Consider the following 20,754-nt stretch of genomic DNA (forward strand, 5'->3'; position numbering starts at 1 on the left):
AAAAGAACCCCTGGCAGCGTTTGAGGGCCTTGGGGCAGTGGGGGAGGGGCAGCTCCATGAGGGGGCGCATGCAGTCGGGATTGGGCCCCAGAATTCCGTTTTGGACTACATAGCCGAGGACGGCTAAGCGGGTTGTGCTGAACATACACTTCTCTTTATTATATGTAAGATTGAAAAGAGTGGCGGTGCGGAGGAATTTAGTGAGGTTAGCATCGTGGTCCTGCTGATCATGGCCGCAGATGGTGACGTTATCTAAGTACGGAAATGTGGCCCGCAAACCGTACCGGTCGACCATTCGGTCCATCTCCCTTTGGAAGACAGAGACCCCGTTAGTGACACCGAAGGGAACCCTAAGAAAGTGATTGAGCCAACCGTCCACCTCGAAGGCAGTGTATGGACGGTCCAATTTATGGATGGGGAGCTGGTGGTAGGCGGATTTCAGATCAATTATTGAGAAGACCCGATACTGCGCAATCTGATTGACCATATCAGATATGCTTGGGAGGGGGTACGCGTCGAGCTGCGTGTACCGATTGATGGTCTGGCTGTAGTCCACCACCATTCTGTGTTTCTCCCCTGTTTTAATTACTACCACTTGGGCACTCCAGGGGCTATTGCTGGCCTCGATGATCCCCTCCCGAAGCAGCCGCTGGACCTCGGACCTGATGAAGGCCTTGTCCTGGGCGCTGTTACGTCTGCTCCTGCTGGCAATGGGTTTGCAATCCGAAGTTAGATTGGCAAAGAGGGAGTGGGGGGGGGGGGGGGGGGGTGAACCTTTAGGGTCGTGAGGCCGCAAATGGTGAATGGAGGTAGAGGCCCGCCGAATTTGAGGGTGAGGCTCTGGAGATTGCACTGGAAATCAAGGCCCAGCAATAGTGTAGCGCAGAGGTTGAGGAGGACGTAGAGACAGAAATTGCTGAATTCTACACCCTGAACTGTGAGAGTGACCGTACAGAATCCTCGGATTGGGACAGAGTGGGATCTGGAAGCCAGGGAGATCCGTTGATTGGCGGGGTGAACCGCGAGGGAGCGGCACCTTACCGTATCCGGGTGTATGAAGCTTTCGGTGCTCCCCGAGTCCAGCAGGCAAGAGGTCACGTGGCCGTTGATTTTCACCGTTGTCGAAGTGGTGGCCAGGTTGTGTGGACGAGACTGATCCAGCATCATCGAGGCACGGAACATACCTCTTCATTCACCTGAGGAAGGAGCAGTGCTCTGAAAGCTAGTGTTTGAAACAAACTTGCTGGATTTTAACTTGGTGTTGTAAGACTTCTTACTGTGATCACCCCAGTCTAATGCCGGCATCTCCACATCATGGCCCAAGTAAATGCATAGACACAGACAGACCCAGTATTAACTGTTAGGAATGGGTTAACAGACCTTCCAATTAAATACTACTTTGATATCAATTATCTAATAAAAGTCACTGATATCTAAAGGGGTTACCGATGATACTACTTTCTGGTGGAGATTTGTGTGTGAAGTTGGATCAAAGAAATAAAGGTGTTTTGTAGAGAAACAGTACTCTTGTCTCCTTTGCTTTACAGCAACCCAGGAGGTGTATCATTAGCCAGGGTCCACCACGTGGTGCTGTACAGGACCCCGCATCCCGACCTCCCAGTAACTACGTGCTTTTACCACAAAAGTGGCTAAACTCAGCATGGTGGATGACATCCTACTGTGGGGTTCCGAGTGGTCATTCCCGAGTGTGTCAGAGGGCAGGGAAGGAGGCAGCTTTCAATTGGGCACTTATTTGACACAATTCACTGTGATTCCTGTTGATATGCCGAGACATATTAAGGTTTTGGGTTGGGCATATTGGGTTAACATCCCAATGCTTATCGTGCCACATTTACCTTCCACTCTGCCTCTGAAGGTTGTCAAAATCCACCCATTCCACAGTGAGTAGTACAGGTAGTTTTAACAGTGAATGAAGCACTGTTAACAACTCCTTCAAATAATTTCTGCTGAGAATTTCATTTGCACTCACCTTTAAACAAATGTGTATATTTGCAAAGTGCCATAGGGTGGTGAGTGATATTGTAACGGATGCGAAATGTAATCTCAATTCTTAGTAATAATTAACTCCCAGTAATGAACTACAAATTGTATTTTGTTTAAATCTATCATATTTAATACAAATATAATGATATAAATACTGATGCGCTATATCTAGTAGTGAGTGTGTGTAACGAATAGTATTCTTGCCTAAGTTGTTCTCTGTTACTGTTTTATTCAGTAAAGCGGTTTTACGCCGTACCAGTTCAATCGATGAGACTGGGGAGATAGTCTGGTATTTAGCCCTCTGTCTGCTTCTGGCCTGGCTGATTGTTGGGGCAGCATTATCGAAAGGAATCAAATCTTCAGGAAAGGTAAAATAATTGGTGATGAATAGGTCAGCATGGTAGAACAAGTAGATAGCACTATGGCTTCACAGCGCCAAGGTCCCAGGTTCGATTCCCCGCTGGGGCACTGTCTGTGGGAGTCGGCACGTTCTCCCCGTGTCTGCGTGAGTTTCCTCTGGGTGCTCCAGTTTCCTCCCACAGTCCAAAGACGTGCAGGTTTAGGTGGATTGGCCATGATAAATTGCCCTTAGTGTCCAAAAAAAGGTTAGATGTGGTTATTGGGTTATGGAGATAGGGTGGAAGTGAGGGCTTAAGTGGGTCGGTGCAGACTCAATGGGCCGAATGGCCTCCTTCTGCACTGTATGTTCTATGTATCTATGTATCTATGAATTGAAATGAAATGAAAATCGCTTATTGTCACAAGTAGTCTTCAAGTGAAGTTACTGTGAAAAGCCCTAGTTGCCACATTCCCGCGCCTGCTTGGGGAGGCTGGTAAGTTAAAACCAGTTATAAAGTACCAATTTCTGCAAAAATAAAACAATTGGCGTGTTGCCCGCTGTTGGGATTGCTGGAAAACAGAGGAGGGTCTGACCTGGCATCAGAGAGGGGAGGTGCATGGTGGGCATGACAGAGGGTGAAAGGTGCACATGGGGAACAAAATTGTTGGCCAGGGGAGCCTCTGATAGATGCTGCATGGCACAGGGGGCCTGGGAAAGGAGGCCTCACTTTTATTGACCAAAAACATGCAGGGCTAAAACTGCGGAGTTACACATTGGGTGCCGACCTCTCCAACCGTCCATTATATCAGATCAGTGGCACAGTGAAGCCCTTTATTGGGCATTAATTGCCAATGGGAAAGCTCCATTTCCATTTGTACAATCACGGCAGAGTAGGGATGAGTGTGCTGGAGGCGGGTACACTGTCAATGGCACGGCACCCTAATTTACATGGCCACCCAACTGTATACTTTACCCTCGAGTGACCGTTACAATTCAAACCATGGGCTTATTTCAATCAAGTGAGATTTGTCTGAACCAAGAGAATGACCAAAAAAGCGAAGGAGTAAATATGAGGAGTAAAATAGATTCATCACATTGTTTTCTATTTTCCTGTTGCCATGTGAATGTCTCTTTAAGAAAAGTGTGCTTATCAAATGGCTGCAGTGATGTCATTGTGTGGGTGGAGCTGAATGCTCTTTTTGGCTCTCTGTTAAGTTCCACTTTCAGTTGGAGAGCTGTATTCAAACCAATGTGAATTGATCTTTCTCTCTGCAACCTGAAGAATGTCTCCAGATCACTTGATGATTACAAAGTAATACCTGTTTCTGTAAGGAATGCAAACCTACTGTCTTTGTTACAAAGGGTTTTTTGACTTATGGATGTTGTTTGGAAAGTTATTAATGTTAATCTATAGAGTATTGTATCTTTTTGGGGGGTTATCAGGGTTGGTAGTTGATAAGATGTTTCCTGTGTGTTTATAAAATGTTAACTGGATTCATAGAATAAACATTGTTTTTGTTTAAAAATACTTTTGGTTCTCTGTTGCAAATGGGTCCTTGTGCTCCACACAACCAAAATCTATTCAAAGTTGTGGGCCAGCTGAACTCCATGATATACTTTGATGTTCTCTAAACCCTAGCCCATAATACCTGTTTAAATGTTACTTTCCTGACTGAGAAACAATGAAGTTGGAATAACATTGTATTATTCAAACATTATGCAGCTCAGTGTTAAATATACTTTTATGTAATTATTACCACTCCAATTGTTATCTGCCTCATTTTCTGCTTTGATCACAGTCCCATCAGTTTACTATTCGATTGGATTCAATGCAGTAAATGTTGTACGAGCAACACTGTGGATAGCACTGTGGCTTCACAGCACCAGGGTCCCAGGTTCGATTCCCCACTGGGTCGCTGTCTGTGTAGAGTCTGCACATTCTGCCCATGTCTACGTGGGTTTCCTCTGGGTGCTCTGGTTTCCTCCCAAAGACATGCAGGTTAGGTGGATTGGCTATGATAAATTGCCCTTAGTGACCCAAAAAAAGGTTAGATGGGGTTATTGGGTTACGGCGATAGAGTGGAAGTGAGGGCTTAAGTGGGTCGGTGCAGACTTGATGGGCTGAATGGCCTCCTTCTCACTGTAGGTTCTAGGCACAATGTTGTTCTAATACAGGAAAATCTAACAAGCTCCTCTCCCTGGTCAGGTGGTTTATTTCACTGCGACGTTCCCTTATGTGGTCCTGACCATTCTCCTAATCCGAGGTCTTACCCTGGAGGGAGCCTATAAAGGAATTGAATTCTACATAGGAAGCCAGTCAGACTTTTCTAAACTGGCTGACGCTGAGGTAAACAAAATAATATAATTGATTGGATTTCAGATGTAATATTCTTAGAATTGATTTTTGTCAGCCCGTGATAGTCAGTTCAAAATAAGAGTGCTGATTTTGGCGTCTTGTCCAGAAGTGGAAACAATAATTTTAGATGTTACCAAGTTTTAACTAAGACTTTGTGACGAGATTGTATTGGATAATTTAGGGTTTTTATCATTTTGGGTCTGGATTTTCATGTTTGAGGTGGGAATGAGGAATTGTGCAAATTTCCCAGCATTGCAATCCTGCTGCCTGCCTGGGAGTGACAGCCAGCATGCTGTGGAGGTGGGCCGATGCCAAAACAATCTGTTAAAGTTCGGTCTCTGTCAACAGAACAATCACCCCTGTTCTACAGAGCAGTATAAATGTGAATCACATTAATATCTAGTCCTCGGCTCACACCATGTCAGCTCCCATGCCCCTTTGAATTTCTCCACAATCCCTTACCCTTCAGCCTCCAACTCTCACTCACACCCTCATTCAACCATCTCTGCACTACATCCCCTCAATACTCAACCACAAACCTCACTAACTCCCTCATTCCCCTCACCTCACTGCCTTAGCCCCAAACCCATTCAACAAGTATCCACCACGTACAAAACTCACAAGCCCTATTATAACATTTGAAATTGTTTCAAAAGCTCAGATATCTATCAAAATAAACAAATGTTGCTTGAATAATCACCTGAAAACCATTATCCTCTCCAGAAGATCCTTGAAAACAGTCAAAAGCTCAGACATCTTGGAAAGCTTTAAAACAGCCAAATAGATGGCTGACCTGAATTTCGGTGGAATCAGAAATGAAGCTTTGGGGGCATTTCACACACAGATCAGGATATCTAACTGGTATAGCCTTTCAAAATTGTATGACGCAGAATAATACTTTATCAAGTGGATAATCTACTCTGATGCATCTGAAAACCTTTGAATTTACAATGGACACGATTCAACAAAAAACAGAGTCCTATTTTGGGAGCGATAGGGGAGTGTTTCACAGAGTCTGCAGCACCAAGAATAACCCCGCTATTAAATGACACTTTGTTTTTTTGAGGGGCCTCTGAAGCTGCACTTACATTCATTTCTTACACTGACGAGCTCTGCAAGAAGAGATTGGGGGGGCCATTTTTAAATGCTGCCTTGATTTCTCAACCTCACACCATAGCCTCTGGACCCTCCCCTCCCAATGCTTCAACTTATAAATTAGGGGGTACTTGAGACCCCCTCACCCCATCTCATAAGGACAGGGCACCCCCGGGTCTGGTGCCTGGCACGGGCAAACTGGCACCTGGGACACCTTGCACTGCCAGCCTTTCACCCTGGCAGTATCCCTTCCAGCCTGACAGTGCCAAGGTGGCACTGCCAAGGTGCTCAGGTGACAATGCCAAGGTACCTGGATGGTATCCATGATGCTATGCTACCACCCTGCCCAGAGCCCGACCACTCAAGGGTCTTCAATTGCTTTTGAAAACCCCCCAAGTGCCATCACACCTGGTCCACCTTTGTGAAAATCAGTGCTAAATGGCCCTTTGTGAGATTTAACAACCACATTACATCACTGAATCGGGCACGAATAGACCGTTCGATCGCGTTCAATGCTGTTTTGCACCCCTGACAACTTGCCAGTTGTCAAAAGTTACACAATGGCTACCACATTATTTAATGATCATTTACCTGAATATAAACACTACAATAACTCATTGTAGTTATAACATATTGAACCTAGACTGCAATAGCTCATAATAATGTCAAATAGAAAACAACTTTTCTACTGATGTTTCATATGGTTGCACCCTCCAAACTATGGTTCACCTACTGTCCATGGCTTTGCTGCTCCAGTGTTATTTATATTTCCTATTTCTTTCCAAAACCCCCCCCGCCTCCTTTAAAATTGTGCATGTTGGGACTGCAGTGTGCAGGCTCTTGACCCACTCTGCACCCCACACAGATGAAAATTGCTTGCTCCGTAAGTGGGGCTGGCAATCCCTCCCTAGATGTTCAGAGGAGAGAAAGGATGGCAAAAACTGAGATAGGCAGAGCAGAGACAGGATGGAACTGGGTGAGACTGAGTGACAAGAATTGGGATATGATGGGATTTCGTCTTGATGTCTCCTTGTTGCCAAAACCTTGGAACAGATTCAGTAGGAATATTTTCAACTGAAATGTCTGATCAATGTATCAATGTATGGGTAAATGCCTGCCCAAAATTGGCTGCAGACGGCCCTCTCTCCTAGTTAGAATTGTGTGAAATTTCCCTCTCCTAATTAATTCAACTTTCTATTTGCCAGGTCTGGAAAGAAGCAGCAACACAAATTTTCTTTTCTATCTCAGTGGGCTGGGGCAGTTTAATCACATTGTCATCCTACAACAAATTCCACAACAACTGTTACCGAGACACCATCATTGTCTGCGTTGTTAACTGTGCCACGAGTGTGTTTGCCGGATTTACCATCTTCTCCGTCCTGGGACACATGGCTCACATACAAGACAAACCTGTTTCAGAGGTTGTACAGTCAGGTAACTGTCGAGTCAAACCTATTGGATTGGATGTTGCTGCGGTCCGACATCTTGTGATGTGCCTCATTATTTGGACTTCTTTATGCACACTTCAGCTCATAAATATTCGCACTGTAATCCACTGAAAGGGCGATCTGGCGGTTAACGTGACATCTGTGAGCCTCTTGAATGGTGGGGTCAATGATGTATCCCAGCTATAAGGATTCAGGAGGAAACAGAGGAATGATGGAGGGTAAATTAGAGTGGCTGAATTAATGACATCAAGTACACATGAATAAATGAAGATAGATTTAACTAAGAGGGAGAAAGAATGGGCCAAATAAAAAAGTACCAAAACAATTTCAATATTTTGAATTGGTCATTTTAAAAATCTCCAACAACAATTGATGAAGTGCAGGAGTGAGATTTTGGCTCCTTTTTATGATGATCTGCATAAGCAATCATGTATACAATGAAACACAATCTCTGACCACCTGGTGGCAGTGTAAATCTACCCTGGGGGACTCTGTACCCTGGGGAGTTGGGAGTTAGTCGTGTTGGTGGATAGTCATACTTGCAGTAGCTCTAAGATCATTTATTAGTATTAGTATTTTGTAATATATTTCTTACAGTTATCTTTACCACGCATTTATATTATATAATAAATTATTTTATCTCGTCAAGAACTAGATGTTCTATTCTACATTATTCCCACTGGCCATAGCACAGGAACATGACACTTTCATGGCCTCAAACATTGATTTAAATTTAGATTTATTGTTATGTGTCGAGACAGAGTTTTAGACAAAAGAGTCGAAGCGACAGTGAGCGACTGCACACAAGAAACATTCTAAATAGCACTGAACACAGGCGGTATTTGTCAAACTTATATAAGAGTTCTTCAGAAAACGCTTGAGAAGACAACTCAACTTAACACAGTAGTTGCCGACCCAAAGGAAAACACTCATTAACTCAAAACACAAATGCAAAAGAAGGAAGATTGAATTGAATTTGAATTTGATTTATTATCACGTGTACTGAGGTACAGTAAAACGTATTGTTCTGTGAACAGTCCAGGCAGATTGTTCCATACATGAAAAACATAGGACATACGATAAATACACAATGTAAATAGACAGACATAGACATTGGGTGAAGCATACGGAGTGTTGTGCTGCACAGTAGAGAAGATGCATGGAGAAGTCAGTTCAGTCCATAAGAGGGTCATTCAGGAGACTGGTAATAGCAGGGAAGAAGCTGATTTTGAATCTGTTCGTGCTTGTTCTCAGATTTTTGTATCTTCCGCCCGCTGGAAGAGAGAATACCCCGGGTGTGAGTGCCATATCCTGTTCTTAAGAATTGATTGCATTCTGGGCACATGCAACTCCATCAAGGACAGACACCTGAGCACTTCACTCTGCTGGAAGCCCACGGATAACCTCATGATGCTCCACTTCTACAGCTTCCACCCTAAACACATTAAAGAAGCCATCCCCTATGGACAAGCCCTCCGTATACACAGAATCTGCTTGGACGAGATCCTACAGATGCCCTTGTAAGAATGGGATATGGCGGTCGACTCATAGATCGACAGTTCCGACGTGCCACAGCGAAAAACCACACCGACCTGGTCAAACGACGACCACAGGATACAACTGACAGAGTACCGTCCATCGAACAGTACTTGTGGAGTGGAAAAACCATTACACCTTGTTCAGAGCCTTCAACATGTCATCGATGACGACTAATATCTCACCAAGGCCATCCTCACACCTCCACTACTTGCATTCAAACAACCACCGAACCTCAAACAGCCCATTGTTCGGAGCAAACTAGCCAGCCTTCAGGAGAACAGCGACCACGACACCACACAACCCTACCACGGCAACCTCTGCAAGACAAGCCAGATCATTGACATGGATATAACCATCACATGTGCACACGGTGCATACTCATGCGACTCTTCCAACATTGTCTCCCTCATAAAATGCAGGAAAGGATGTCTCAAGGCCTGGATTACTCAGCGAGACCATGCAGACACTGTGACAACGGATGATCGGACACCCAACAACAATTGCCAGGCTGGAGTGTTCCCTTCCTGTCGGGAAATACTTCAGCAGTCAAGGACATTCACTCTCTGATCTTTGGGTAAACATTCTCCAAGGTGCCCTTCATGACACACGACAACACAGAATTGCCGAGCAGTAACTGGTAGTCAAGTTCTGCACCCAACCGGGATCTCGGATTCATGTCACATTACATATAATCCCCACCATATTACCCGGGTTTGCAGAATCCTATCAACTGTCCTGGCTTGAGACAATTCACACCTTGATTACCTGTGATTAACGCTCACTCCACTAACCCTGTTTGTGCCTGTAAAGACTTGCCTACCTGTAATGACTGCACATTCCAACCACTCATCACATTATCTTGCAATTGTGTCTCTCTTATATATGCTGTGTTTGTGAACCTGCCTCCACTTCACCTGATGAAGGAGCAGTGCTCTGAAAGCTAGTGATTTCAAATAAACCTGTTGGACTTTAACCTGGTGTTGTGAGACCTCTTACTGTGCCCGCCTCAATCCAGCGCCAGCATCTCCACATCATTTATATAGCACATTTCAAGGCTACAGGAACTCTGAAGGCACTTTGCAACCACAAAATATTTTTGCAATGTGGTCACTGTTGTATGTGGGAAACACGGCTGCCAATTTGCACATAGTAGGTTCCCATAAGCAGTAAAATGAGAATGGTCAGATAACCTGTTCTTGCAACGTTGATTGAGGAATACATTTTGGCCCTGGTCCCGAGGATAACTCCTTGTTCATCCTTGTGATAGTGGACATTGTAATTTTTACATCCTCCTGAGAGTGTAGATGGGGTCTTGGTTTAATATTTGATCTGAATGAACAGTCAACAGCCTAAGTTGTTGTTATTTATTGATAATAACAAGTACTGCATTATTGTAAATGTACTGATGGTACATTTTGTTTATATAAAGTTTTGATACAAGTGAAATCCACGTAAGCATTCTGTGCAATACCAGTTACCGGACTAGATGCTGCTGTGATGAGTTTTAGAATAATGACCAGCTAACAATGCAATAAAACAACCTACAATCGCCTCAAGAGACAAGCAGCAGTACTACAATCTGAAGGCAATGGTCCAGCATAAAACCCACAACATCAATAACAAATTGTGGGAGATCGAACAACTCGCAGAGTGCAGTTTCTTCAGTGTTATCAAGGCAATCTATCACCCAATTAAATAAGGGTGTCAAGCATGGAGAGGAGCTCATCAAAGACAAGAAGGAGTCAGTGCTTCACTGGAGAGACCATCTTGAAGAATTCATCAACCGAGATTCTGGGCCAGATTTTAGAACATAGAACATAGAACAGTAAAGCACAGAACAGGCCTTTCGGCCCTCAATGTTGTGCCGAGCCATGATCACCCTACTCAAACCCACGTATCCACCCTATACCCGTAACCCAACAACCCCCCCTTAACCTTACTTTTATTAGGACACTACGGGCAATTTAGCATGGCCAATCCACCTAACCCGCACATCTTTGGACTGTGGGAGGAAACCGGAGCACCCGGAGGAAACCCACGCACACAGGGGGAGGACGTGCAGACTCCACACAGACAGTGACCCAGCCGGGAATCGAACCTGGGACCCTGGAGCTGTGAAGCATTTATGCTAACCTGCTGCCCTTAAATCTTCTGGTGAAATCAGGTGAAATCTTCTGGACCTGCTGACGGCGATCCCCTGCTGCAGGTCCCCCAGTGGGGGAGGATGCAAACAACAGAAAATCCCTTTGACAGCAGCAGCAGGAATGGAAGATCCAACCAATGGCAGGCCATGTTTGCCGCCCCAAAACACGCCATTGGCGAGTGTAAGATCCTGCCCAATCTGTCTTCGACTTAAACACCCACAACTCCCTTCCTCAATGACCCATCTAACTCAATCCCAGCACGACCCCAGTCCAGAGCAAAGCGACAAGAACCATTCAACAGTTGAATAGCACCAATGGAGCAGGTGAGATCCCTGCTGAAAATCTGAAACATAGCAGAGGTACACTCCTGGCACAGCTTCACAACCTCATCTTTAAAAATTCATTTACGAGATGTGGGTGTCGCTGGTTAGGCCAGCATTTATTGTCCACCCCTCAGAAGGTGGTGGTGAGCACTTTTCTTGAACTGCTGCAGTCTTTGAGGTGTAGGTACACCCACTGTGCTGTTAGGGAGGGAGTTCCAGGATGTTGCTCCAGCGACAGTGAGCGCACGGCGATATATTTCCAAGTCAGAGTGCTGAGTGACTTGGAGGGGAACCTCCAGGTGGTGGGATTCCCAGGTATCTGCTGCTCTTGTCTTTCCAGATGGGAGTGGTCTTGGGTTTGGAAGGTGCTGCCGAAGGAACCTTGGTGAGTTACTGCAGTGCTTCTTGTAGATGGTACACACGGCTGCCACTGTTCGTTGGTGGTTTGAATGTTTGTGGAACGGGGAGCAATCAAGCGGGCTGCTTTGTCCTGCACGGTGTCAAGGTTCTTGAGTGTTGTTGGAGCTGCACTCATCCAGGCAAGTGGAGGGTATTCCATTACACTCCTGACTTGTTCCTTCTAGATAGTGAACAGGCTTTGAGGGAGGCAGGAGGTGAGTTACTCGCTGTAAGATTCCTTGCCTTCGACCTGCCCTGGAAGCCTCATTATTTATATGGCTAGTCCAGTTCAGTTTCTGATCAACGGTAACCTCCAGGCTGTTGATTGTGGGGGGATTCAGTGATGGTAATACCATTAAATGCCAACGGGCGATGGTAGATCACTCTCTTGCAGGAGATGGTCATTGCCTGACACATGTATGACGCAAATATAATTTGTCACTTGTTAGCCCAAGCCTGGATATTGTTCAGGTCTTGCTGCATTTGGACATGGACTGCTTCATTACCTGAGGAGTCGTGAATGGTGCTAAACATTGTGCAGTCATCCACAATCATCCCCACTTCTGACCTTATGATGGAAGAGAGGTCATTGATGAAGCAGCTGAAGATGGTTAGGCCTCGGACACTACCCTGAGGAACTCCTGCAATGATGTCCTGGAGCTGTGATGATTGACCTCCAACCATCACAACCATCTTCCTTTGTGCCAGGTATGACTCTAGCCAGTGGAGAGTTTCCCCCTTGACTTCCATTGAATCCAGTTTAGCTTGGGCTCTTTGATGCCATACTTGGTCAAATGCTGCTTGCTGTCAAAGGTAGGCACTCTCACCTCACCTCTGGCATTCAGTTCTTGTGTGCATGTTTAAACCAAGGTTGCAAAGAGGACAGGAGCTGAGTGACCCTGTCAGAACCCAAACTGAGCATCCATGAGCAGGTTATTGCTGAGTGGGTGCTGCTTGACAGCACGGTGATGACTCCTTCCATCACTTTGCTGATGATGGAGAGTAGACTGATATGGCAGTAATTGGCTGGGCTCGGTTTATCCTGTTTCTTTTGTACAGGACACAATGTGTTTTCCACATTGGCAGGTAGGTGCCAGTGTTGTAGCTGTACTGGAACAGCTTGGCTAGGGGTTCGGCAAGTTCTGGAGTACAAGTCTTCAGTACTATTTTAGGAATACTGTTAGGGCCCATAGCGTTTGCAGTATCCAGTGCTTTCAGCCATTTTGATATCACGTGGAGTGAATCGTATTGGCTGAAGACTGACATCTGTGATGCCGGGGACATCCGCAGGAGACCGAGATAGATCATCCACTCAGCACTTCTGGCTGAAGCTTGTTGCGAATGCCTAGGCCTTGTCTTTTGCACATATGTTCTGGGCTCCTCCATCATTGACGATGGGGCTATTTGTGGAGCCTCCTTCTCCAGTGAGTTGTTTACTTGTTCACCACCATTCAAGGTTGAATGTGGCAGGACTGCAGAGGCTCGATCTGGTGCATTCATTGTGCAATCACATAGCTCTGTCTATTACTAGCTGCTTATGCTGTTTGGGGCACAAGTAGTTTCAAGAGTAGCCACAAGAGGGAGCTACAATTACAATTATATAAGACAGTGTTGCTAAGCCTTATGGGAGTTAGAAAGCAGTTGAAGATGGTGAGGCAGAGGAGCAGTTGCGAACTTGAGAGTTCTGTAGTTAAAGATGGCATAGTTTACTATAGTATCTTTCTACTTTTGGAATGTGAACAAATTATAGTTGGTGGTGTTAATACATTTGTAGTTTTGATCGTTAACAAAGCTTGGTGTTCTTTCTTCAACACTATGCATCTGAGCCAACCAGGCAAAGCAAAGTAGAGAACAACACAGATGACAGGTTTCCTTCCCTTCCCTGAAGGGCATTAGTGAACCAGATGGTCTTTTACACCATTAACAGTGGTTTCATGGTCATCATTAGACCTTTAATTCCTAACATTTTATAGAGTTTAAATTCCATCACCTGTCATGGGGAGATTCGAACCTGGGTCCCCAGATCACTCTCCTGAGTCTCTGGATTACTAGTCTAGCGACAATTCAGGGAAGCACGGTGGTAGCATTGTGGTTAGCACAATTGCTTCACAGCTCCAGGTTCCCAGGTTCGATTCCCGGCTTGGGTCACTGTCTGTGCGGAGTCTGCACATTCTCCCCATGTGTGCGTGGGTTTCCTCTGGGTGTTCCGGTTTCCTCCCACAGTCCAGAGATGTGCAGGTTAGGTGGATTGGCCATGCTAAATTGCCCTTAGTGTCCAAAATTGCTCTTAGTGTTGGGTGGGGTTACTGGGTTATGGGGATAGGGTGGAGGTGTGGACCTTGGGTAGGATGCTCTTTCCAAGAGCCGGTGCAGACATGATGGGCCTAATGGCCTCCTTCTGCACTATAAATTCTATGATTCCTCATCTGGGAAAAGTAATGCATGCCAGGGGATCTCAGGGATTCTGTGATGATGAAGAAGTGAGAGAGGTTTTCATGTGGATGGAGGATACAGAGGCACCAGGGAGTCCAGAGAAGATTTACAAGGATGGTACCAGATATATACTGGGATAGGATTGAAAGGCTGGGTAACTTTTCCCCTGAAAAAGAAGGCTGATATGACCAAATAAAAGTCTTTAAAATTACAAAATGCCTTGACAACTTGGATACTGAAAGAGTGTTTCCACTTGTGAGGAAGAGCATAATCATTCAAGGTCATCAATACAAGATGGTCACCAAGAAATCAGAAGAAAACATGGTGGGAATGTAGAACTCACGATCACAGGCAGTGGCTGAAGCAAGTAATGTAGATGCATTTAAGAAAAGTTTAGAAGGCAGAAGGGAATGAAGAGATACAATGATGGCTTGAACCGAATGGTTCTGTATCCTAAGTAATCCAATGTGCACAATATAAATTCAGTGAATTATATTACAAACGTATTATCATTGTAGCTTTCATATAATAATCCATTTGCAAATTTTGATTAAAATTGACGAGCTGGATTCTAAATAAATTGATGGATTTGAAGTAAATAATATGTCTACTCAGAGCTCCATTAATTGCATAATTTCATTTGTAACCAGGCTTCAGTTTGGCTTTCATCGCCTACCCAGAGGCCCTTGCACAGTTGCCATGGGCACCTCTGTGGTCCAGTTTATTTTTCTTCATGTTGATCACCCTGGGACTCGACACTCAGTTTGCAGGTTTAGGTAAGAATTGAATAGCTTCATTTATGCAATCTCCATCCACTTCGATAAAAGGAGATTATCCAAATTATTTTGTTCAGTATATAGAATGAGAAATTACTGTTGGTGAAATACCTGGACAGATGAAAAATATTTATTTGTGGATATCCTCTGCTCGCAGTTTTCAGGGAGCACATTCTGTTCGACCTCAACTCATGCAATATGGGTCAACGTGGACCCAATGTCTTGAAGATTTCGTAACATAATTTCTTGGCGTCTCAACTATATTCACCTTTTAAAATTCTCATTCTTGGTCTCCAATCCCTCCATAGCCTTGCCCCTCACTATCTCAGATATCTCTTCCAATCTCACAACCATCTGCGCTCCTCTCATTCTGCCACCTTGTGCATTCCCAATCATAATTGCTCCATTTAGTGGTCATGCCTTCTGTTTCTTTGGAAGTAGGGGTAAAGTTTTTTATTCTGTTATTGTGGGTCCATCTTAGGATTCATTAGCTTCTTACTCGGGAAAAGATCTTGTTGGATGCAAAGGTCTTTAGTCCAAATGCATTTTATTACATGCTAACTATTTACAAAGGTTACAGAAGGCCAAGACATAGCTGGAGCCTAATCTGTCAGATGCTTCACACTCAACTCCTCTCAGTTTGTCACATCACTGTGACAGATCTCATTACACATATGTTCAGTGGCTATCATTAGATAGCTTTGCATCTCTCCCCTCCCCAGCCGCGTTTTTATCCCAATATTATCATTTACATATTCTCCTACACTTCAACTAATTGAGAACAAAGTCCCATAGCGAGCGCATTTAGCTGCGTGTTTCCCGGCGGGGTCTCAGCAGGGAACGCGTGGCTGAGGCCGCACGTAGCCCCATTTTATACACCGATCTCTGAGGCCCTGAAGCAACCCCCTACCCCCAGCCAGAGAGCACTATGGGAGCATCCCCGGCCCTCCCCAGCACGCACACAGACCCCATCACGCGTACGCAAATAATGCCAGTTTGGCACCTTGGCAGTGCCAACCTGGCACACTGGCAGTGCCCCTGCCAGCTGTCAGTGACACCTGGGCACCTTGGCAGTGCCAGACTAGCATCCATGTGGTGCCAACAGCGCCAGGGCACCACTCTACCGCAAAGGGCATGCAGCTGGGGGCCTCCGATCCCCTTGGAGACCCCCACGTGCCGTTCCGTCTGGTCCCCGGTTGCGGAGACCAGTGCTGAATGGCGCTCGCCTGAGTTCCATGAGGCGAAGGGGATAAATCCCAAAGTTTCTCATATCTTGGGAATCTGCATGTTCGAGTGAGACTCGCTTTTTCCTTCGCAAATACAGATTTTCCAAAATGTGATTCTACCCACAATGGAACTTGCATCGCAACATTGGATCGCGCGAGGTGTTGCGATCTAGGTAGATCCCAGGAGCGGTGTCTCCTGGCTTATATTGGCCATGCTGCGCCACATCGCGCTGCTTTTTGGGCACAGCATACCATTGGACCACGTGCAGAGTCTCTTCTCTGAAGGGGAAGGTCACTTTGATGCTTTCACAAATCTTCCTGAATGTGTGCAGAGCTCCTTCTGCAGTAAATGGGAATCCCGTTGCTGCGTGGTCAGGTTGTGTGTATTGCCATTCCTGGTTTCTATCATTTAGAATTCTGATATCCCTACAATTAAATTTTAATGATTTATCCAGCTGGCCTTGAACATTTAACTTGATTCCCCCCCCTGGACCTTGAAGTTGAATAGAGAAACCCTGCCACAGTTATTTATTTATGAATTTCTTTTTGGGGGGGTGTTGGAGAGGTGTATGGGAGCATAATTTGCAAATAGCTTAATTTGCAGGAACATGTGTTTGTGTATATATACACCTCACTGGAAAAGTTAAATCTAAATCGCCAAAACAAATCACTTTCACGCAAGACACATTATTTTTGTGAAGCATGGATTAACACTTCAGTGAGTCACAGGCATAGAGCTGTTCAGCACAGAAAGAGGTCCTTCGGCCCATTGTGTCTGTGCCTGTAATCAAACACCTATCTATTCTAATCCCATGTTCCAGGACTTGGTCTGTAGCCTTGTATGCTATGGTGTTTCAAGTGCTCATCTAATTGCTTCTTAAATGTTGTGAGGGTTCCCGCCTCTACCACCCTTCCAGGTAGTGAGTTCCTGATTCTCACCGCTGCCTGGATGACAAAGCTTTTCCTCAAATCCCCTCGCAATCTCCTGCCCATTACATTAAATCTATGCCTGCTGACTATTGACCCCTCAACTAAGGGGAAAAATTTCATCCTATCTATCATATGTCCTTTATAATTTTGTACACCTCATTCAGGTCCCCCCTCAGCCTTCTCTGCTCAAAGGAGAACAACATCAGTACAACCAGCCTCTCTTCATAGCTGAAATGCTCCAGCCTAGGCACCATCCTGGTGAATCTCCTCTGCACCGTTTCTAGTGCAATCACATCCTTCCTGTAGTGTGGTGACCAGAACTGCACACAATACGCTAGCTGTGGCTTAACGACCATTTAATAGAGCCCCACCATAACCTTCATCCTCTTACTTTCTATGCCTCGGCTAATAATGGCAAGCAACCCACATGTCTTCTTCACCATCTTATCTACCTGTTCTGCTTCCTTCAGGCATCTTTGCACATGTTCTCCAAGGTCTTGATCATCTGTTATTCCTAGTGTGCTACCATTCATTGTGTATTCTCTTGTCTTGCTTGTCACACACTGTCACTTTATTCAGCCTGAAACACTTGTCAGGTAATGCTGAGAAACCAGGGCCAGGATTCTCCCCTACCCGGCGGGGAAGGGGGTCCCGGTGTGTCGGAGTGGCGTGAACCACTCCGGCGTCGGGCCGCCCCACAGGTGCAGAATTTTCCGCACCTTTAGGGGCCAAGCCTTCACATTGAGGGGCTATGCCCGCGCCAGAGTGGTTCCCACTCCGCCAGCTGGCATGAACGGCCTTTGGCGCCACGCCAGCCGGGGCCGAAAGGACTTCGCCGGCCACGTAAGTCCGCACATACGCCGGAGTGTCAGGAACTGCTGACGCCATACCAGCGCATGCGCAGGGAAGGGGGTCTCTTCCGCCTCCGCCATGGTGAAGACCATGGCGAAGGCGGAAGAAAAAGAGTGCCCCCACGGCACAGGCCCACCCGCCGATCGGTGGGCCCCGACTGCTGGCCAGGCCACCGTGGGTGCACCCCCCGGGGTCAGATCGCCCCGCGCCCCCCACTAGGACCCCGGAGCACACCCGCGCCGCCAATCCCGCCGGTAAGGTAGGTGGTTTAATACAGGCCGGCGGGAGAGGCCTGTCAGCGGTGGGACTTCGGCCGGAGAATCGCCGCGGGTGGCCTGCCAAATGGCGCGGGGGGCCCGCCGACCGGTGCGGCGCGATTCCCGCCCCCGCCGAATCTCGGGGGGCAGAGAATTCAGGACACGGCGGGGGCGGGATTGACACCGACCCTGGGCGAATCTCCGACCCGGCGGGGTGTCGGAGAATCCCACCCCAGCTCCTGGTTGAATTCCCATTTGCATCAATGTCAGCGCTCCAATATTATTTTTACTGTTTTCTTTTATTTCTTCTAGGAAGGTGCTTTCCTGGTTTTCAAGGGTTTGAATTTCTTGCATGGAGGTTCCTTTTACAGATTTCTCCCTCTGTCTGCTGAATACTGAGTTCCTGGAATGGCAGATTACTTTAAAATGGCTTAACTTGGCCCACCCGTGGCAGAACACAGTTTGGGTATGTCATGCTTCCCACGTGTGGATCTTCCCCCCATAACAGGGACATTGGAAAATTGTAGTTGGCACCTTTCCAGGGAATTTCCCTGGTTGTTGCCGTGCTATACTTTTGGATTTGCAAGCCACAAATTGAACAATTTCATTGAGCTATTTTGGGGAAATTTCCCTTGGGTCTCTGACAAGAGCCTTATACTGCCCTTGCTTTTTGACTTGTTGGCCTATTGTACAGTTTTGCATGAATTTAAATCTTCCAGCGATCATAAGGAGCCATTCATGTAGTTCAGAGAGATTCTGAACTAAAATGCCGACAACTGGTCTGTCTCTGATCATGTCATCTTTTTGTGTTCCATGCTCACAACTTTCAGTAAGAAACAGAGAAACTTTAGAAAATAGGAGCAAGAGGAAGCCATACATCCCTTTGAGCCTTCATTATGATCATGGCTGGTCATCCAACTCAAGGGCCTAATCCTGCTTTCCCCCCATATCCTTTGATCTCTTTCGTGCTGTATCGAACTGCTTCTTGAAAGCGCACAATATTTTGGCCTCAGCTACTTCCTGTGGGAACAAATTCCACTGGCTCACTACTCTCTGGAGGAAGAAATTTCTCCCCATCTCTGTCCTAAATGGCCTACCATATCCTCAGATTGTGGCCCCTGATGCCGTACACACCCACCATTGAAAACATCCTTCCTGCATCTATCCTGTCCAGTCTTTTTAGAATGTTATAGATTTCTGAGATCTCTGTTCATTCCACTGACCTCCAGAGAATGCAATCCTAACCAATTCAATCTCTCGTCATACGTCAGTTCCACCATCCTATGATGGTATTCTCTGATACTCAAAAATGAATTTTTGCTGGAGGTAATGGCCTTTTGTTTAAAAATGTTTATTTACCTGCTAACTGTTTAGAAAAATTAACAAAGAGTAACTGGAGTCACTCCCTGTGATTCTTCACACTCATCTCCTCTCAATGAGTGACATAGCCCCTGAGACATTGGCTCAGCAGCTATCATTAGAGTTAACCCTTTACTCTACATTCGCCTGCTGGTCTGTCAAGTCCCAAGACTCTAGAAAACTGATTGACTTGAGTTAAATTCCAAAAGCAGAATGGCATTGAGGCTTGCAGCCTCTTTATCAGATTGAAATTACCCACCTGCATTCTTTACGTTGGTTGTCTGCCTATTCACCCTCCAACCTCAGTTAAAGCCGGCAACGGGCGATTGGTGTGTGCTTTGATTAGGGCAGCACGGTGGCATTGTGGTTAGCACAATTGCTTCGCAGCTCCAGGGTCCCAGGTTCAATTCCCGGCTTGGGTCTCTGTCTGTGCGGAGTCTGCACGTTCTCCCCGTGTGAGCGTGGGTTTCCTACGGGTGCTCCGGTTTCCTCCCACAGTCCAAAGATGTGCAAGTTAGGTGGATTGGCCATGCTAAATTGCCCTTAGTGTCCAAAATTGCCCATAGTGTTGGGTGGGGTTACTGGGTTATGGGGATAGGGTGGAGGTGTGGACCTTGGGTAGGGTGCTCTTTCCAAGGGCCGGTGCAGACTCGATGGGCCGAATGGCCTCCTTCTGCACTGTAAATTCTATGAAATTCTATGCAACAGATTCCTGGGACTTAAGCCTCTCCTTCCCACTCGACCCAAGCCCACCGTTTTTAAAATTCATCCCTTGGTGTCTGAGGGTTGTAATCATATGGGTTTCCTTAAAAACGTCCCACACGCCAGAGTAATAGGAATGGGATTGGGAAAATACTTGGCTCAGAGAATGGACATGCGGATTGAGGAATCTGTCCCCATCTGCACCTCTGGTCCGCAGGGACTTGGTCTCCCCAGTGGTCTGTCTGGACTGTGTAAATTATGAACTAATTACTGATCACATTTGACATTTTCTTTCATCAGAAACAATTTTTACAACCCTGCTGGACCAGTTCCCGAAGTTTCTACAATCAAAGCGCCTTTATATGACAGCTGGTGTTTGTGCATTGTTTTATTTCCTTGGTCTTGTCTATGTGACACAGGTAAGTTATCCTTTAATAACTTGTTTCTTCCACATGTCATGCTGGTTATAACTCTAAAAGGAAAAACACTTCACAGGATGAAGTTTTGAAGAAGAAATCCGTTTGTTGGTCCTGTTGTTTTTCCATTTGTTGAATATTGTTCAGTGATGCTG

General features: G+C 45.9%; 1 protein-coding gene across 2 annotated transcripts in view; it reads left to right on the forward strand.

The window, feature by feature from the left end:
* LOC119951661 (sodium- and chloride-dependent neutral and basic amino acid transporter B(0+)-like) overlaps positions 1–20,754 on the forward strand; it is a 67,274-nt gene that overhangs the window by 19,755 nt on the left and 26,765 nt on the right. For both annotated transcript variants that reach the window (XM_038774850.1, XM_038774851.1), the window contains exons 6-10: positions 2,240–2,372; positions 4,551–4,691; positions 7,001–7,229; positions 14,732–14,857; positions 20,484–20,602. In XM_038774850.1, the coding sequence (XP_038630778.1) occupies positions 2,240–2,372; positions 4,551–4,691; positions 7,001–7,229; positions 14,732–14,857; positions 20,484–20,602 (748 nt within the window). The remainder of the gene's footprint in view (positions 1–2,239; positions 2,373–4,550; positions 4,692–7,000; positions 7,230–14,731; positions 14,858–20,483; positions 20,603–20,754) is intronic.

Source organism: Scyliorhinus canicula, chromosome 17, assembly GCF_902713615.1.
Source record: "Scyliorhinus canicula chromosome 17, sScyCan1.1, whole genome shotgun sequence".
In the NCBI taxonomy this organism is placed as follows: Eukaryota; Metazoa; Chordata; class Chondrichthyes; order Carcharhiniformes; family Scyliorhinidae; genus Scyliorhinus; species Scyliorhinus canicula.